Source organism: Silurus meridionalis, chromosome 5, assembly GCF_014805685.1.
Source record: "Silurus meridionalis isolate SWU-2019-XX chromosome 5, ASM1480568v1, whole genome shotgun sequence".
In the NCBI taxonomy this organism is placed as follows: Eukaryota; Metazoa; Chordata; class Actinopteri; order Siluriformes; family Siluridae; genus Silurus; species Silurus meridionalis.
This window is the reverse complement of record NC_060888.1, coordinates 15,266,769-15,286,642: the sequence shown is the minus strand read 5'-3', so window position 1 is coordinate 15,286,642 and position 19,874 is coordinate 15,266,769. Positions and strand designations below refer to the sequence as shown.

Sequence of the window (19,874 nt, the reverse complement as noted above, 5' to 3'; positions counted from 1 at the left end):
CAAAAACAAAAGCATTATTTTTTTAAGCCCATGACATTGAACTACAGTATTCAATGTTTATGCACGATTCTGAACTACAAGAGCCTGCAATCATCCACGAGGAAATGATGTCATTTAGCCTGGTAGTTAATAAAACAAATATTAATTTGAACATGTTGACAAAAATAATAACAACAGCCTACACACGAACGCTAACACTGCATCAAAACTGAAAGGTAAAATATGAATGATTTAATAAATAGAGGTATTATCCTTATGAATCTAAACGTTTTACAGTGTGAGAGATTTTTTTTTCTTTTTTGAATACTAAAAATAATGCCTATGACTTGGTTAGAAACCGTTATAAGACGCAATTCATTTTCAATATCCTAATATAGTTGGGAATAACCTGTTGGTAGGGTGTGGTGTTCTGCAGAATAGCCAGTGCTTTAACTGAATTTGTTACATACAAAATAAATTACAGGGTTCAAAAGGTGAGAACACACGTGCCCCATTAGTCTGAACAGTTATGACACTCCTGGATGCCACCGTTTTGCAGCTCGGGTGCAAATATGAATATAATCGTTCTTATTCTTTTGCGCCATCATTTTTATGTTGTCTACAGGTGGAATTTCTGATTTTAGGAAAGAATAGAGTGCTTTAATATTCTCGTGAAGGTTGGCTCAGGTCGCCAGTTGCAGATGATTTAATTCAGAGCAACACGTGGGCCATCAGTCATTTGCTATCTGCAAAAAGAAGCTGAATAAATATTTTCGTTGGAAACGACAGATGATTTTTTTTTCCAGACATCTTTTCACTCAAATACACTGTTTAAACCTAATATGTGCTGTAATCATATAGTACATTATACATCTTCTAAATACGGGTATATGTTGTCTTGTTTATAAAGGCGGAACAGGTGAAACTAACACACACACACTCACACAACGCGCAAGCCAGTCCGCGCTAACGCATCCGCACGCGCACTAACGCTTCTAATATATAAAGTTGTAATATTTACACAAATATATACAGAAAGAGAAGTTTAAGGAACTTTCTGATCATGATAAGTGAATCGATCCAAATTAATCCAAACGCATAGATATTATTTAAATTGTCTTATTAAATTACCACTCATCCATTAATTCATGTAAAAATATTTAAATAATATGCATAGGAGGAATAGAATACCACACCCCCAAAACTATTGTATCTGGTGGGACGACGTTGTCAGGTTAATGTTTAGGTGTACAAGCAAAAAAAGAGCAATAAGGACTACATTCAGTGTGGAAAAACTCAAGCAAAGAACATGCACCATAAAACAGAAGCATCAGACAATTAAATCACTTTGGATAAGTAGCCAGTGTATAAGGGGATACGTTTTGTTATAACCTTTCTTTAAACCTATTATACCGTTTTACAGATAGAATAATTTCAATCTGAATGTATAAATCAGAGACATAAAGTACATCTTGATCTCGAGTGACGCTTTATAAACATATCCAGCTGTAATACAGTTGCAGGAATTCTAGACAAAATACTGTATAAAGTAAAAAAAAAAAAAGTGAAATAAGTGACCAGACCTACATGGGTTTGTTTATACGGCACATTTAATTGTAAAGCTTGTTCGCTCAACCATTGTTGAAAAAGGCCGTTACAATGCGAAATAGCATCTACTTTCTACTTACTAAGCTTTCTAATTTCCAATTCTTGCAAGTGAATTTGTGGAGTAATTACTTAAACTATATCACTCGACAGCCTGAAATAGCCCTACATGACTAGAGACAACATGCAGCCCTATTAGATTACCACCAATAATTGTATTTGTAGCCTATCTAAGATTAAAAAAAACAAGTAGAGTGGTGTCTGGTGGTTGATGATAGAAGTGAGGGATTTATGAATAGACATACACTTTGTAGTATTTTTTTTTCTTCCATTTAAATAGCTCAAAACACTGTTATTCCAAGCTCAAGCTCTTCGACGGACTGTTGGTCTAAAATGACATTGAGTGAAAAAAGCACACACACACACACACACACACACACACACACACACACACACACACACACACACACACACACACACACACACACAGGGTTTCGGTGCGCGCTCAGATGACTAAATGTTATTTCTGGCATGATCAATGTGACGGAGGCGTTTCAGGAGCCTTATTTATCAAAAACCTTTAGTGTATAATGTTTTACTCCAAACCATCACCCGCTGAGATGAAGAATCAGGTCATATAGGCCTATGCGAGATGATTTTTATTTGCGAATTATTATTATTTTTTTGTGACATGAAAACAGTCTCCTTTAAAGATAATTCCTAATTAATTAGTTTGATGTTTTGTCTATATTTACCGATGGGAGACGGCAAAGTCTCGTCGGTGTCACCGTTTTTGTGACGTCACGGGCGCGTTGTGATTTGAAAAATATCCAAGGCAATATGTCCAAACCCTCAGATTTCCGCTCTCAGTAGTAAAAAAAACCACCTGGAAATAAAATGTGTCATTATATTGTCGCTTGCTTTGAAACTATGCCAAGGGTGGTTTACTTCAGGCATTATCACGCTCACTTCTTTGACGAGGTCTAATTTTTGCGCAGAACTTTTCAAAAAGATTTACATTCATATCCACACCACATTTTTTTGCGCAGAATTTTTTGGAATAAATCCACACACAGTGTGGTGGGCGTACAGGCTATCAGAGACTATTAAATGTAAAATAATAATAATTTATTAAAAAAAAAAAAAACACCGACCATTTTAATTTCGCTCATTCTGTATTGTAGAATATGCTTATTATGATCCAAAGTCTTAACACAAGCCCGACTGAATAGGCTTAAGCATGTAGTTGAATGTCTCAGTTCCATCCTGAGATGTTTTTGTGAGTTGTAATCTGACGCTCTGAAGCCGAAAGAGCCAACAATATTGTCAGAGCAAAAGCGGCATATATCAAAGCATTTTTTACTGCAAGATTGAAAACGGAGTCGTGCGGTGAAACGCCTGCGTGTCCCTTTTAAAACAAACCCAGTCGCTGTCAATCATCGGGCATTCCGACCAATCCCTGAACGCCCTTTTTTCAAAACCAGGTTTGCCCGCTGTGCTTTTATATTGCAGCCCGGCCTGGTTCGGAGCATTTTTACTACCACGGTTATTGCCACAAATCAAGAGAGTGAAGTGAACGGGATGGGACGCGCACCAACTTTCACGAACTTGCGTCCGCTTCACGGGACCGCGGGGTTGACAGCCAAGACCGGCACGTGCAGATGATACATGGCGGTGCAATGGGAACACAATTAGTCGGTAAATCTTGATCGGGTGCACACTTACATCAACAACAGCAACAGCAACAACATCATCATCAACAACAACAACAACAACAAAATCATGACAACCCTTTCAAGGTTTAGTGGCTGCCCTCTGTCTTGCGTAAACCCTGGAGAAAGCAATACTGAACCCAGTGTGGTGCTGCCACCTTTGGCAGGAGAGCACATGGGGCACCCCACTGGCAATTCCTTAAAACTCTGCCCCTCGCATAATTTGCTAGACTACCCTGAGACCAGGGCCAGCGCATATGTGGACCACTCGTTGCCTCACTTTCCAGACACGGGATACACCAGCCATCGCCTAGACGCCAGCCCTAGAGGCATTATCATTGGGACAAACCTGTCAGGACCAGGCATGCCACCAGTCACAGACCAACTGGCACCAAGACCTAACCAACATGGGGCTATTGGAAGGTACCGTGACCTCCATGGCTACAGGGATGGCCGGAGCCATGCTTTTTTCACCACGTATCCAGAGCAGGCCCACAGTTCTGTTGATGCCAACCGAGACCTGAATGGCCAGGTGATGTTGGGTCTTCCAGGAGATCTCCTCTCAAGAACACATCCATACGGACAAACCCACAGCGGCCCTCGGGCCAACAGCCAGCAGCTGGTTACACAGTTTCTGGGGCTCTATAAGCCCTTTAACATGGCCATGCAGCGAGGAGGGAGCGATGCATTCCTCAGGTGCTCCAAACAGACTTTAACGCACGAGTTGGTGTGCAAGTGGAGCGACGGCCAAGACGGCGTTGGCAAGCTGCCATGTTCCAGGACTTTTGGAACTATGTATGAACTTGTCACTCATGTGACGATCGAGCATGTCGGTGGACCTGAGCATTCTGACTATGTGTGCCACTGGGAGAATTGCCCCAGGGACAGAAAGCCATTTAAAGCAAAATACAAGCTGGTCAACCACGTCAGAGTGCACACAGGAGAAAAGCCCTTTCCCTGTCCCTTTCACGGATGTGAAAAAGTTTTCGCTAGGTCCGAAAACCTCAAGATTCACAAGAGAACTCACACAGGTTGGTGAAATAATAATAATAATAATGATAATAATAATAATAATAATAATAATAATAATAATAATAACAGCAACAACAATATTTTCTTGTATGCATTAGTATATACACACGTATATATATATATATATATATATATATATATATATATATATATATATATATAGTATATTTTTTACAGTAAAAAAAGATTAAAAAAATTATTATTTTTGCTAAGTGTCCTAGATTTAAATACAAGTCATTTGAAGAGATTAAATATTTAATTAATCTATTAATAATTTATAAATACACCTTATATCGAATAATTTATTCCTTTTATATGAACCTAGCATAGGTTTAAAATGGCCGCGAAACACTTTATTCAGTGTGATTAATATCATGTTAGTCCATTATTTTCCACTAAACGAAATCACTTAATACTTGTCCCCAAGTTGCGTGTCCTTATATATTTTTTTTATTGTAAATGGACGTTGGTTAAATATTTGTTGTTATGCAGTACTAGGCTGATATCATGTCTATTAATCCGAACAATTGGTATTGTAGTAAAACAATTCCAACTGAAAAAAACCAAACCAAAAATCTAAAGCAGTTGTTTGGGTGCCTCTCATAATAGCAGTGAAATAAATAAATAAATGGAGCCTGGGACACCGGAGAGGTGTGACGTAGCACTGACGCAGTGGCCAGCTGAAGCCCCAGTAGGACTGCACGCGCGCTCGCAGCATGCTTCAAACTCAGCAATCCAGTGGGCCTCACCTAGAACTGACGTCACAAAATTCATTTAACGGTGCGTTTCATTTGCGCAGTCATGTCCTACTTAGTAATAGCATTAATTATATAATGTACGCATAAACATTGTTTTTGTTTCAGTTTGGAGGTTTTTTATGAATATAATGATCTGAAGATTTGTGAATGAGTGTCACTTTTTTTTGCTTTAGAGTACAGGGTCAGCCTATTAGTGATTATAATAATAATAATAATAATAATAATAATAATAATAATAATAATAATAATTATTATTATTATTTAAAAAACAGCTTAGATACCGATTAAAATAACTTGAATAAACATTTGTTATTCTAACGACCTTAGAAAGACGAGCTAACACGCAAATGCATGTTTTTTTTTTTTTGTGTGTGTGTGTGTGTTATATTGACTTTTTTCTAATTTAACAGATCTGTGGCACACCCAAAACGTTCACGACCCGACTTTCAGATAACATATCGAAAGAAAAATACTTCATTTTCAATTCATTTTTAATATTGTGGTTCCTGTAAAGTTTGAATAAATCATTAAAAGACCATCTTATTGATGGATACACTTGAAGTGTATTTTTTTTACTAGTCAATTCAATTCATTTCATTTCTATTTGTATAGCGAGTTAAACAATGGATTTTGTTTTAAAGCAGCTTTCCACAGATCATGTGGAAAGAAACCCTATGTTTACTAAGAACCCAGGCGAGATTCTCGTTCAGCCCGATGGAAAGCTCGTGACGCAGAGTAGCGCATTGACCTCAACCGTAACTCGAGGTGCATTTTTTCCCTCCTTTAGGCGAGAAACCTTTCAAATGTGAGTTCGAGGGCTGCAACCGGCGGTTTGCGAACAGCAGCGACCGTAAGAAGCATTCTCACGTCCACTCGAGCGACAAGCCGTACATGTGCAAGGTCAGAGGCTGTGAGAAATGTTACACGCACCCGAGCTCCCTGCGCAAACACATGAAGCTCCATTGCAAGACTGACGCGGCCAAACCGGGAGAGGACAGTCAGCCTGATTCTCCCGAAGTGCCGGGAGAGCAAGTCCCATCATCCCCTGCGGCGGTGACGCGACCCTTGCCGCCTGCCCCTTCTCAGGACTCCCCCGAGACTCTGAGGTCACGCTTTCATCACACTTTTGACAGCAGTTTGGACTATACGACGCACAGGCCACAGTCCATTTTGGATCCTCTGTTGCTGCACAGGGGCGGGTACAGAGGTGAAACGGCGCAGTACGCGTGTAGCCAAGCAAGTCCCACTTTTGCCCCTAGCCACAGGAATTTTGCAACAAACTCACCTTTCCAAAAAAGCATTGTAAACGGCTGGTACACGTGTCACAGCGGCGCCCAGCATTTCTCATCTAAGCCGTGCAACAATGATTTATGATTGTTTCACAATAGCAGCATGGAGTGCTATTCAACTGGCCACAGGGCAGGTTGTGTAATTTAGACTTTTGAATTTATCTCGATGTCTCGATGTTCTATTTATGATTTGGCTAAACAGTTCATGGCTGAGAGCTGATCTAATTGTGCTGGTGATATTCTTTCCTTGAAAATATATTCTAGGCCTAACATTGTGCTGGTGAGAGTCCGTAACTGAAAATACACTTACGACCAACGTTCTACAAGAAATTGGTAATCAGTGTATGTTTCTGTATATACAATGATAAAAAAATATATAATACATAATATGAAACTGGATCAACCGACTCAAAACTGCAACAAGAACATTTTACTTGTAATTGTAATTACAAGTAACTTGTAATTCACAAATTGATATTGTTTTTTGGTTCATCTTTGGTAATACCTTGCTTGCTTGTAGAGCCCATCAGTGTAAATTCATGCACATTTAGAAGGAAATGAAATATTATTGTTTTGTTGTCATTAACCCTGAGTGGCTAAGTTTTAGCTTTCTTCTTAAGACCATATTCATCCTGTGTTCCGTTCAAAGAAGAGAAGCTGTGTACTAGCACAAGGCCTTTGCTTCCCTTCCCTTTGTATATTCCATTAATAAATTTAAACCCCACTGTATATCGCCTACTGTACAGTTAATTGTGCATTCAGTATTCAGCATTAAAGTGTCTTTATTCCCTTTGATCGAAAGGAGTGTGGTTAAATTCACTCATTCGTAAAGAAAATGTGCTGGTTTTGAACTCGAGTCACTCTTCAGATATAATGTATGTTATCTCCCAAAAAGGGGAATTCAAATTGCACGAAAACCAGGTATTTCTGACAGTAGAAATCAGTTCACCTTTTTGATCAGAACAAGTTGCAAACACTGAAGTTATTCTAAACGATTCTAAAAGGTTTAATTAAGTTGTTTCTAAATGTCTTTGCCATTTTCTGATTGCAGAGATGCTGCAGTTAAAAGAGTATGTCAGTTCGCTTTAGTACCTTCCTATTAGACATCGTAGCCTACTTTTTCCATAATAATCTGCTGTTTAAAGATCATCTTTAATTATCTGTCCTAACTGGAATAGTAAGGGAAATCCTGCCTCACTGATTCACATATACCTTTGTATTCACTGGAAAGGAAATGGCATTGCCCAGGAAAAGTGTAACTACCACACCTTGTGTGATTTAAGACATTATCCAAGCTTTAATATGGCTAATCGTCTGTAAATTGTCTATGAATGTGCTTTGTTAAATAGGTACTAGGCTGGTGATTAGAGTTTAATGTAAACTAGTTTAATGAACTATGCTCAACTTATTAAGTAATTAACCAAATGTTGCAACTAATTTGTTCTTGTACAAATTTGAGTCACACATCTACGGTTAATGTATTAACTTATAGGAACAGTGTCTTTATTCTAACTTTCTGTAAAGATCATAAATTGATCTAGAAATATCTGGCACATGGTTTGAACCACTGTTGTGGAAGCTTTTCACTATTACTACACTGGAGAGGGTAAGTAGCTGTTAAGTTGCTGCTTGCCTGGTTTTTAATACATTGGTGAGTAGGCTGTTTCAGTCTAGGATTATCATTGCTGCCTGCGCTAGTATTCCTAAAAGTTAATTGCAATCATTATTTTAATACATCGAATGTTGTGTGCTTAGACAGACACAGATATTTAATTTCTGAACATTTTTTCTGAAATGACAAAGTTTTCTCCTGAATTTAATTTATGCTTTCAATGACCACTAATGACCACATTCATTTGTATGGAATTCCTGAATAACAGTGATTGGCTGGATTTTTAAATTTTGGATATGTAACAAGAAGTATGAATGCTAATGTAGGCCTTACTCTTTGCCAACTCTGACTTGTGTATGTCTTATATATTATAAAAATGGTCATAAATTGTAGCTCATGTTATAAATTATTTAAAGCCCTTTTAAATTGACAGAATTTTAAAATTGTGTTTTGTGAACTATCCTTTAATAAGACCTATAAATAATCTTTGACCTAAATATTTATCTATATATAAATATATATGGAACACCTTTCCAATTTCCATTAATTGAACATTTTGTAATTTTTATCCATGTGGTTAATTCAGCCTTACATTGTGAGCCTTCTGATCTCTGTAAATTTACTCAGCAGTAATATTCAGGCTATATCACAAGCCTTACCTAGATTTTGCTAACTTACGACTTATCAAAAATATAACTGATTTCTGGAACATCAATTCTAATGTAAGCATAAAAATGCATTGTGGACACACTATGAAATTCCTTAAAGATGTCCTTTGCAAAAGCCGCAGCTGATTCGCTTACCCAGCTCATTTACATTAATGCGTGAGGCGGACCCTAAGCATCAAGTTAAGAAAAGGCATACAAGGGTGTTCAGTGGTTTAAACCATCTGTTTTCAGTTCTGTCAGTCAGATATAATAGGCATTTCTCTCCATTATCATTTGAGTTGCTTTACTGAAGACCAGGAGATTTCTCAAGAGACATTCAGTGCACTTAGTATATATATTGCAGAGTTTGCATTTGTTCAGCTTTTCTTTCCTATATATATAATAGCTGTGATATTGATTAAACAATGTTAAATAAACACCTACAGGATCAGACACCCAGCAAGTAAAATGCACACACTTTTAGCCACTGAAAACCACAAGTGCTGGTAAAGTGATTGGTAAGGAAAAGCTTATTTCAGATGCTGTAATATTATGTGGTTATGCATCATTTTTTTATGGGAACTGAAAATTGTTGGAGTGCTTTGTGTATGTGAATTAGTGCACCCAGTATAGATATTATAATGTAATAATGGGTATAAAAATATGAAAAACTTTTGGACCTTAAATCTTTGTTATAAAAAGAAATCAACCCTTTTCACAAAGTCAACATGCTAATCTTTTTGCAACGTTAATGTTATGTATAAATCAGTATGGAATATCAGTAAAATTACTAATATCATATGACTCTTATTATATTCTGTGGTAAAAGCATTTTTACTTCAGTGTGTTACTTGTCTTCATACATTGTGTATTTGCGCCCTGAATATTTCTGCAGATATTAGTATTGCTACATGTAAAAATGCACTGGATAAATATTACCCTTGAGTAGAAAAACATACTATAGATCTGACTTGCTGGTGCTGTAGAGCTGTGTACACTGTCAGAGTGCACCCTCCGAATGAGATTTTATCCTATCTCCCTAAAAAAAAAACCAAATGTCCGTTTTATCTATTACAAAGCATTTGCCTTGTATACATATATACTGGACTAAAATTTGTATCTGCATCCACTGCACTAGCAAAATATTCAATTGTGAATTTTCTAAATTGTATTGCAGATATTCATGTACGTTTGTGACTATATGACTATTGCGACCCATTCTTTCCCTTTTACTCTACACAACATTGAGCATCTTCCATGTTGTTGTGGAAGGGTTTAGTGTCACCATGACAGTGATATATCATTACTGACAGATAGAGTTCAAGTGCAAGTAGCTTTTGAGATCTCCACGCCCTTTGCTTTTTGAATGCCTCAAAAAAGCACTCATCTAAAAGAAGCAGTGTGAGGTTGCATCAGCCTGGGAAGGGAGTGGTAGCTATATAGGCTGATGGGGTGCTATTTTAATTGGATTCCAGCTTCTCTCCAAGTCAAGCTACTGGTGGTGGTGATCACTGGCTAGAGCTTTATTTCATCCATGACTGCCCAACCTTCTTTCCGGTGGATCTCTCACTTCTCTCATCTTTGTGCCGCTCTGCACTCCTGGCTACTCGCGTCACTCCCATCCTTGCATCTATCACACTGTCCACTTAATATGCATGTTCATTTAGTGTAGCCCTGTGTCAGGTTGACGTTCTAAGCCACAGCCTTCATGATTTCTGAAGCTCCAGTCTTAAAAGCTTGCCTTCTTCTTTTCCAGAATCAATTTATCACAATATTACAAGTGCATACACACAATAAAATGCATGTGCACTTGTGCGCACACACACACCCACCCACACGTAGTCTAACACTTTTACAAACACATCATCCAAACGTGAGACCTTTCCAATGCCTTATATAGTTGCATCTGAGCCTAGCCATCCCATATTACTGCCCAACCACACCATTAGTGTAGTTTTCATTTATCTATTTCCAAACGGGCTATGTGCCGCTTTGAAATCTCGCATCCGTCTGATGCTAACTGTGTGTAAAGAGAATGATGCTAGTGATGCTGGCAAATTGATTTTAGAGGTGAGATTGTAATGAGCCCATCAAAGAGATGAAATGTAGAACAGTAGTGAGAACTGCAACTCGATTAAAGTGTTGTCTCATTGAATGCCATGTAATCAGTGTGAGGTAATTTATCTTGCATATGTCTCTGGTCTCATCAGAAAAAAAAACAAAAACAACAACCGATAACTAAAACATTAAAAACAAAACAAATCCGCAATGTAAGTATACATTTATATAAATTACTACACGTTTTAAAAGTGATTGAGAAATGTCTGTAAAGATATGATATCTATTATACAGACAAAATGACAAATGAGTTTTTCCTAGCATGCTTTAGCACAGGGTTGATGACATTTTCTTTCATCTTCACCAATAGGGTCAGTTTTTTTGTGTTTGTCATGGTGCCAGTACCCTGCGTAGCTCAGCCAGTAGCAGATTATTAAACAGAAATCTATTCATTTGACGAATGTTCAGTTCTGATTGTCAAACCATGCAATGTTTTTTTTTTCTTTTGTATTTTTGCCCTTTGCTTTTCTATTCATTTATACTGTTTTAATGCATTTTGTTTTGCTATGTACTCTGGTGAAAACCTTTCCTATTGTTATTGATGCCTTACATGAGAAAGGTATATGACAGGTTCTGATCATGCTTCTTCGGATCTGTAGGTGAAATGTTAAAAGGACTATTTTCAAGCAGTCGGCGTGCACTCCTACTTTGCTTTTCAAGCGTGTGATCTTCTGGCAGGATGCAGCAACAGGTTTGGTATGAAATCTCAGCAAAGTCCACATTAGACACAGGAATACAAAGAGCAATGTAAATCCTTTTCCTGATCGTGTGTGAAGAGGAGGTTAACTTGGATGCACCCTGTTTGAAAGGATTGGTAACTTTGAGTACACCATGCTTTCAGATGGGTGACCACTGCCATAAATCCTTTTCTCTGATCTTCCCTCCAGATTGTTTTCATTAGAGAACAGTTCAGTGTCCTCTATGCCTTGGCAAGTGCATGCTGGCAGGCCTTGTGTGTGCTGGAGGCCAGCTGAACATGCTAAAACGGAGGCTGCGCTGGAGCAGAGTAATCTGTATGTATAGTATTTATGGTCATTTGCAATTTCCTAAATAATTAATCAATCATTTAATAAAATATCATTTGGAATTTCTTTAATGGTGCAGAATGCTTGCAGAAGACATGTTTTTAATCATGGAGTCCAAAGCATAGCAACCTTTTAATTAAACAGAGGGTCAAGAAATCCTCAGATGCCTATTTTTTTTTTTTTTCGTCTCCTAGACACTGTCACTGAGATTGTGTTTTTAAATCCGGGATTGCATTGATCATGAGCCACGCTATTTCAAAGTACTGTGCAATTATGGGTGTTTAATTTTTATTTGTAGCAACATGTATCCCAAGGGGGTTGTGTAATCAAACCTGGGAAACTCAATATCTAAAGGAAGGATTGCATCTAATCACTTCCTTTATTAATGCCCATCCATCCTCTAAGTGTGTTTGTCAACACTTTCGGATTTGATTTTTGCAATGACTGACATCATAAAAGTTTACCCAGCCATGTATTTCTTTTCGATGCCCGTGACTGTACAAGTGTTCGGATGTCTTGCTTGCAGCGTTTCTGAACAGTGAACACTGCTGCAGTGTGTCTAGCTGTTAACCTTTTAACATTAGATTTACACCTGGGGCCAGGAACTACTCTGATATGTACTCTTGTGGATGTGGTAGGAGTGAAGTGACAAGCAGATTTTTTCTCTAGGCCCTTTCTATTACAGGCTGAGTAAGTTTCTATATGACATGTGGTTTAAAAAGTGTGCCATTAATCGTTGGGAAAAATTGGATTTAGTTTAGTGCTGACCTTTCACTCTGGGCAGAAGTAAAATAGATATACCAAAGCATCTTGTACTCACACCAGTGTTGCAGTTCATTTACTAAATAGACAGTTTGTCTTAAAATGTCTTAAAAAAAGACTCATACATCCAATCTTCTGTAATGTTGTCCATTAATTTAATGGAGACCTGGATATCAGCTTTCAATCTATACTCAAATTTCAACTAGTGCAGGAATATAAGCTCTTAGACAGAAGGATTGATTATTAGACTTTTCCTTCACCTCTCATATAATCAACCAGCGAATATAATACATGCTCAATGAAATCCTGCCATTGAAAATATGTAAAGATTATTTAGAATACAAATAAGATAGATTTAATAAACCAGATTTATGTGTTCACCTGACACAAGTTATTCTTCACAAAGGCCATTTCTTAGACAACAGAGTAAGAAACAGTCATTTTTTTAAAGATACAACAAAAACTATGTGCATTAAACTACAGAATGTATGTTTTGGATTTGGTCTAGTATTAGCGGTCAGTAAGGCTGCCGCATTTAGTGGCTCCATAGTAGATTTATCCCATTTGTTGTGTAATAGCCTACTTCTGATTTGCATTTGTTGAGAATATGCTGCATAGTATCGTCACTATTACATAAGAGAAATGGTTATGTAATTGCACCTTAGACTGATTTGAGGTTCAGACAAAGAAATAAAAGAATATTATGTCTCATGAAAATGGTATGCCTGGCTGCACAAATCCCCTTTGGCCTGACAGTTATATGGACACTGTAGATCCTCATTCCAATTGGTGGAATGATTTCATATGGGAGGAGTCCAGATGAAATAAAGGAGGGTTTAGTTAATTATGCATTTTCATAAACAGATGGTTGGGAATTGCAGTCTTTTATGAAGACCAAATGCCCCCTTTTGATAAAGATACAAAAAAAATATCTTACTCGATATAATCTGTTTATCTGATTGATTTTTTTTTTATTTTTTGGAAGATAGCGTTATAATCAGTTTAATAAAAAATATTACTTATTGTTTTTCCCTAGTACCTTTAATAATGCCTTTGAGTGTAACAAATATGGGTTGGGTATAAATAGGCCTACTCCAGCATGGATATATTTTCTTTCAAACAGTGGTAATTAATCTTCTATTTCATTATTTTCCCCAAATAAGTTATTTAACTGCATTCTTTAGATCTTTATTAAGCACTGTATATTTTACTGTGTTTTCTTTTCCGTTCTGTTTGTTTTTTGTTCCTCTCATGAATTGTTTTATTTTTAGAATTCCCAATGACCTATATATCAGGATTGCACTGTAGCTTTGAACTATGTCTTAGTTTCTGCCTGTGTGTATTATAACTGGATTCTATATTAATAGTTTCAATTGAGATGTACGTTTTCTTCCAACAGTCACCAAAGCTGGCTGTGTATTCCTCAAATGTAAACATCACACCGTATTTGATATTGAATGAAACTACTACTTCAAGGTTATTTCATAATCACTATGGCAATGTGCAGTCACGTGTCTAACATTACCTTTTTAAGGTCTCTTACATGCATCAATATATCATTGATTCTGCTTCTTGTGATTTCGCATCCACTGTGCTTCTCTTTGAATCCCCCTCCTTTTTTTTTTCTTTTACACCTCATTTAGTCTGCCACTCAAGAGGGGACCTTGCAAGATTGATTTGAATCTATAAACTAAGAAGCATAAAACATTTAGGGTTTTTTGTTTGTAATTAATAGGCAAGAGCACGTTGATTGATCAAAAATGTACTTTTTACTTCATTTATTTGCACTGTTAGGAAAAAAAGAAAAACACAAGATATGTACACTGTGCCTAAAGTGAGATTTACTCACACATAGAATGCATATCAAGGCTATTATGTAGCCTAACTGACACATATTTATATATATATATATATATATATATATATATATATATATATATATATATATATATATATATATATATATATATGAGTGTATAAGATAGTGGTCTACTACACCTGCTGGTGATGAAGTAATTCAGAGACTTTATATCTTTTAGTCTCTGAATATTTATACTTTGGCAGGAAAACCCCTCTGCACACAACTGTTCCAATCAATGCAAAATTGTGCCAGATGTCCCATATTTCCGTATGTTTATATTCATGACCCTCTGTCCAATAAAATGAGCAACAAATTATAGTTAATTGACAGGAGTATCTTGTTATTTATGTCTTTGGTTGTAAAGTGCATTTAAGGAGTTGTGGTTGAACTGCCAAACCTGGTTCTGTGCAGAGGTACTGAAAAAGAGTGTATTAAATATGGGTCAATGGAAAATGAATAGTGTCACTGTGTGTGACTGTAAGTAAGGTGTAACAGTTTAGGACAACACTGAATGAGGTGACTGAGGACACTATCCTATAATCAACCATGAGCTCACTCTAGTGATTACTTACTCTAGTGCTCTAATCTCAGCCTTTCATTTTGCAGACTTGGTTTGTTTTTGTTGTTGTTGCACATCTCTGAAAACTCTTATTTGATTTAAGTCAGATGGATTTGACTTAACACATGTAGGCTTGTATTTACATACTTTGCCAGCCCAGCAAACATTTGATTTTGTTTTAGTTTATCCATGTGTTTATGATCTGCTAGGCCATTGTGGCAACTCCTCTGTTAATTTAATACAATTGTATTGCGAACAAAAAAATAAACAGACCGACCAAACAGACAATTCTTCTTTTTACGTTCTGAAAACTGTGTCTTGACACAAAAGGGGGGACGTTTTTCCTGCGCTGGAAAGTAAATTCTTTTGAAGTGGAACTAATCATCTGAGGGATGGTTCTCGTTGTCCTAACAACGCAGTTGAAATGGAAGGGGGGGCTCTCTTTTTGTTCAATCTATGTTTTCTTTCTTTCATTCAAAACCGAAGATGATAGTAGTTTCACGCCCTGTCCACCCACATTGTCGGCCGAAGCCTTTGCTTTCTTTGTCGGTGAGTCTTTACGCGGAGACGCCGTGCACACGGCGGGCGGCTCTTGGACGCGTGACGTCAGCCTCGAGCTTCGGCCTCCATAGTTTACGCCTCTTTATAACGTTAAACACAGGAGCGAATCTCACACCACATCCTCCACACCAAACTAATGAAGGCGGCAACATCGGTTAAATGTGACGCCTTTTAGACCAGTAGACAGAGGGTGAATCAGTTTTTTTATATATATATAAAGCACTTCTTTGTCTCCTGTGCACCAGTGGGCAAAGTGTTGCTATTCATGCCTATTTGTTCACTCACACATGCAACTTCAGTAAAAATATTTATCCCCTAGTCTTCCACACTGTTCTTAGGTGGATTTTGCATTTTTTTAACTTTGCAAGCAGCGAAGCATTCACTTAGGTATTTGTGTTTAATGTTCAAATGCTGTGAATTTGAGCACTGGTCACAAGGTCATTGCAAGGTTTTTTTTTCATTTTTTCTACATGGAGCAATAAAGTGTTCCTAGTTTGTCCAATTAAAAGATCAACAATGTCTTAAAGTAAGTCTGGCAGATATCCCTAATAGGCTATATACCTTATTTCTAAGGTACAGATGCCTTTTTAAACTGTTTTAGTGTAGCTGCCTGTAGAACAAGTATCTCTGGCCTCTGGGACCTTTCAGTCAAGAATCTTATCTCTTAATTACCATTACTAAATCTTTTCTGTCTCCAACTACCTTTTTTGCCTCGCGATGTTATAAACACTTGAACCTTCACGGAACGCAGAAGAAGTGAAGCATTTTATTGTCACCACGGGGTTGCCTGTAGAGTTCACAAAGCAGTCAAATGTGGGGAAAGTAAACTATTGTGGCTCCAGTCAAAAAGAGCATGGAAGTTTTATTGTAGCACAACCAGGCCTAACCACGTTAGAGGGAGATTTGCAGCCTAGGTTAAGCAAAGTGTAGAATAATTTAAAGTTTTTTTATTTTTTTCGAGCTATTTAAAATGTCCATCTCTTTGTATGTCTTGATTTCTGTTCTTTTGTCTACCTACCTTTGTACCAGTCGGTTGTGTGAATGCCCTGCCTGTGAAACATCTTTCTATCCCCTCTCTGAGCTGCACCCATGCCAGTGATTGTATTAGGTTGATGCCACTTTAGTAAAAGTGTAGGCAGGTGATGTCACACTCAGGAGGATCCCATCCGTGGCAGTGTGTGTACAGCAACTGGGACAAAAATCACAGTGAAAAGAGACTATAGACATGGAATAAACAAATGGAGGTGTTTACTGAGGATTGCACACTGTGTATGGGACAAAGTAAAACAAAGTAAAAATAAAAGATTGAAGATCACTCATATTTATCATGTCCATAAATCAAGATTTCATATAAGACCTGCTGCTGTCTTTATAGCAAATCTGAAAAGTTCTCCATTATTGCAGCATTGATGTGGACAGTCCCGAAATCCCTTGGCTTGAGTATTTTTGTCCACCCATTATGTGCCAGCTGGCTCTCTCTCTCTGCTGATTCAATAGGCAGAAGCTGTACAATCGTGACAATAATCTTAATCATCCCAGACATCAAAATAAATTTTTGATTTGACATTTTTTTGCATTTCAGCTCATTAACTTTATAAAATTCAATAGGAATTGATACATTTTTATTATAAAAGGGTTTGGCCAGCACTGTTGATGATTGTCAAGCTGTAAGTCAAGCCACTATTTTTGCATTCACACTTAGTGTTCAGGAAAAGGCCTATGACCTGTACCAGAGGCTAGTAAATCACATTCCGTTCCATCCAATTTAACCACCGATGTTGTGGCCTTACATCTCCAGGGACCTCGTTTTGATCCTGAGTTCAGGGTACTGTCTGGATCTTTACTTGTTTTTATCGATTTCCTTTGGGTACTTCAGTTTCCTGCAAGTTCTCAAAAACATGGTAATAGGTGGATTAGCTACTCTAATGTGTTTCAAAACTTCAATTTAGAAAATCAGGGGTCTCCACCAAGTTCAGCTAGTGATGTTAAATCAATATGATTCTTACAACATGAACAATAAAAAGGTAGCACTTATCATTTTAAATGAGTTATGCTGTATACACTACTAGTGTTAAATCTATAGCTTAAATTATATTGTCTTCTGTAAACAGGATTTAAACATAATGCTAAAGATTAGCAACTTTATGTTGTTGCTAGCATAAGACAAACCTTTTCAAATTTACTGAAATTCTACTGAATTTTTACTGAATATAGAGGTAAGTTGAATGAAACAGTGCCTAGTGTTGTAAAATGTGTGTGCATGATTCTATACATTTGCCTGTTGTTCCTTCCTGAGCGTAACATGAAAAACCTCTTGACAAATTTGCAAATAAACAAAATTAAAAAAAAATCCAAATAGAAACATTTTAGGAACATTTTAAAAGAAAGAAATGTACAATAACCTGCTTATAGCACCTTTTGCTTGTGAAACAGCACTTGTTAATGATAGTCTTCACGATGTTCCATGGTACTGTCAGTGTTTCGGATATTGTTTGCACCCCTTCTTCTTATTGTCTGTACACCTCTTCTTATAGCTTTCTCACTGCTGAGTTTAGAAAGTTAGCTTTACTCAAATGAAGAATGGAGCTGGAGTGAGTTACCCTCCATTTCTCTGCAAAATGGGGTGTTTACTGACCAGTTCAGCTCAGCCCCACAGTTTCCTGAGTAGCAGATTTGTGGATAAGCAAACGCTAATGCGATTGTGTGCATCTTCCTAATTATAACCTGCCCAGTGTTGAGCCTGCTAAGTTAGCCACACAAATAATGCATAACACTGGGGCTGTAATGGGGTATCCTTCCACTGGTTATAATTCTCATCAGGTTAGGGTCATCTCTCTGCAACAAAGCTAAAACATCCCACTGTTTAGATGAGCAGCAGGTCCAACCACGATGGTCAGAGACTTGTACTGCATACTGAACATATAGCTCTTTCATAGCTAGTCAACTACATTAGCCAGTATGCAAAGAACACAACACTGGGGCTGGGTAATCTCTCAGTTTCTTTTCTGGGTCTTTTTCTTTTTCTTGCCAATTTCTGTGTCATCTTACACATCCCTCACACACTGCTGAATATCAGTGGGCTTGTGGCTAGCATTTTCATGTATTGAGTATCCTGTGTGTTTTATCTAGTGACAATGTGGTAAAAAAAGTTCTTGTGTCCACAAAAACATCATCCTGGTTTTGAGACATTGCCATGACCATTTGGAAATGACACATGGTAGTATAGTGACTGTCTTTACTAGAAATGAAAACTACCCGAACTGGGTATGGTGTAATGTATACACCTAGGAGAGTAATGTGTACCAACCACAAATCACCTATGTGTTGACAGGGGATTGTTGTTATAGTTCTTCCTGCTGAAGCCAGACAGTCTGTGGCGGCAGGGTGCACTGGCCTATGACTGTATCAGCAATTGGCCTATAGTATCTCTTCAAATTCCAGATTCTGTACTTAGGTAAGTAGGAAAGGTTTGCTATTGAACATTTAATATCCAAGTTAACCACCACTGGTTCACTGTCACTCAGAACCCACTGCCTATCTTTAAACGAGCAGTCATGATCATACCCAGGGCTTATTACAAGCACCTCATGCTCAGTAGATTTTTGTGTTACAGTAATAATGGCAATGTAGATCCTAGTGCCACCCACACTCATGAGTATAATTGTAGCTTGGAGTCATTGCTTAAACATATTTTATAATGAAAAAATAAAAACTGTCTGTCTGTCTGTCTGTGTATCTATCTATCTATCTATCTATCTATCTATCTATCTATCTATCTATCTATCTATCTATCTATCTATCTATCTGTCTGTCTGTCTGTCTGTCTGTCTGTCTGTCTGTCTGTCTGTCTGTCTGTCTGTCTGTCTGTTTGTCTCTCTCCCTCTTTCTCTCTTTATATGTGCTTGTGTTTTGTGGGTATAGTGGGGTGGCTGTTGGGCTGTAATAACCTTTAAGAAAAATTTTTATCCTTGTAGTTTAATACCTAACAAGTTCCCCAATTAGTCGTGGTAGTTTATAATCTAGAAAAACCGACAATTGATAAATCCCCATTTCGGCCAATGGCCAGAATCACGATATATAGAGAGATCATTATCTTTAGTTCTTCCCTAGTGAACATTCTCAGTAAATTGCAGGACTAGGCCTCAAACATGGCAGCCTTTAAAATTTATATTTGAAATGTTTTGTTTGATCTTGTAGCTTACTGAAAACACTTTTTGCGTCTAAAAGTCTCCTAGCAACGGCAAACAAAGGCAGGGAATATTTCAAGTTTCCTGCGGTGCAGCCAGTCCACTGGAGTCTTTGATCTTGACTGGGAAAATAGCTGAGTGGGCACTACTGACATTTTTCTTTCATT

At 37.4% G+C, this 19,874-nt stretch overlaps 1 protein-coding gene across 1 annotated transcript; it reads left to right on the top strand.

Moving 5' to 3' along the window:
- The first annotated feature begins 2,786 nt into the window (after positions 1-2,786).
- On the top strand, positions 2,787-7,458 carry zic6 (zic family member 6). Its single transcript, XM_046849609.1, has 2 exons — positions 2,787-4,327; positions 5,874-7,458. The coding sequence occupies exons 1-2, from the start codon at positions 3,367-3,369 to the stop codon at positions 6,458-6,460; spliced, it is 1,548 nt and encodes a 515-aa protein (XP_046705565.1). The 5' UTR covers positions 2,787-3,366; the 3' UTR covers positions 6,461-7,458.
- Positions 7,459-19,874: the final 12,416 nt, after the last annotated feature.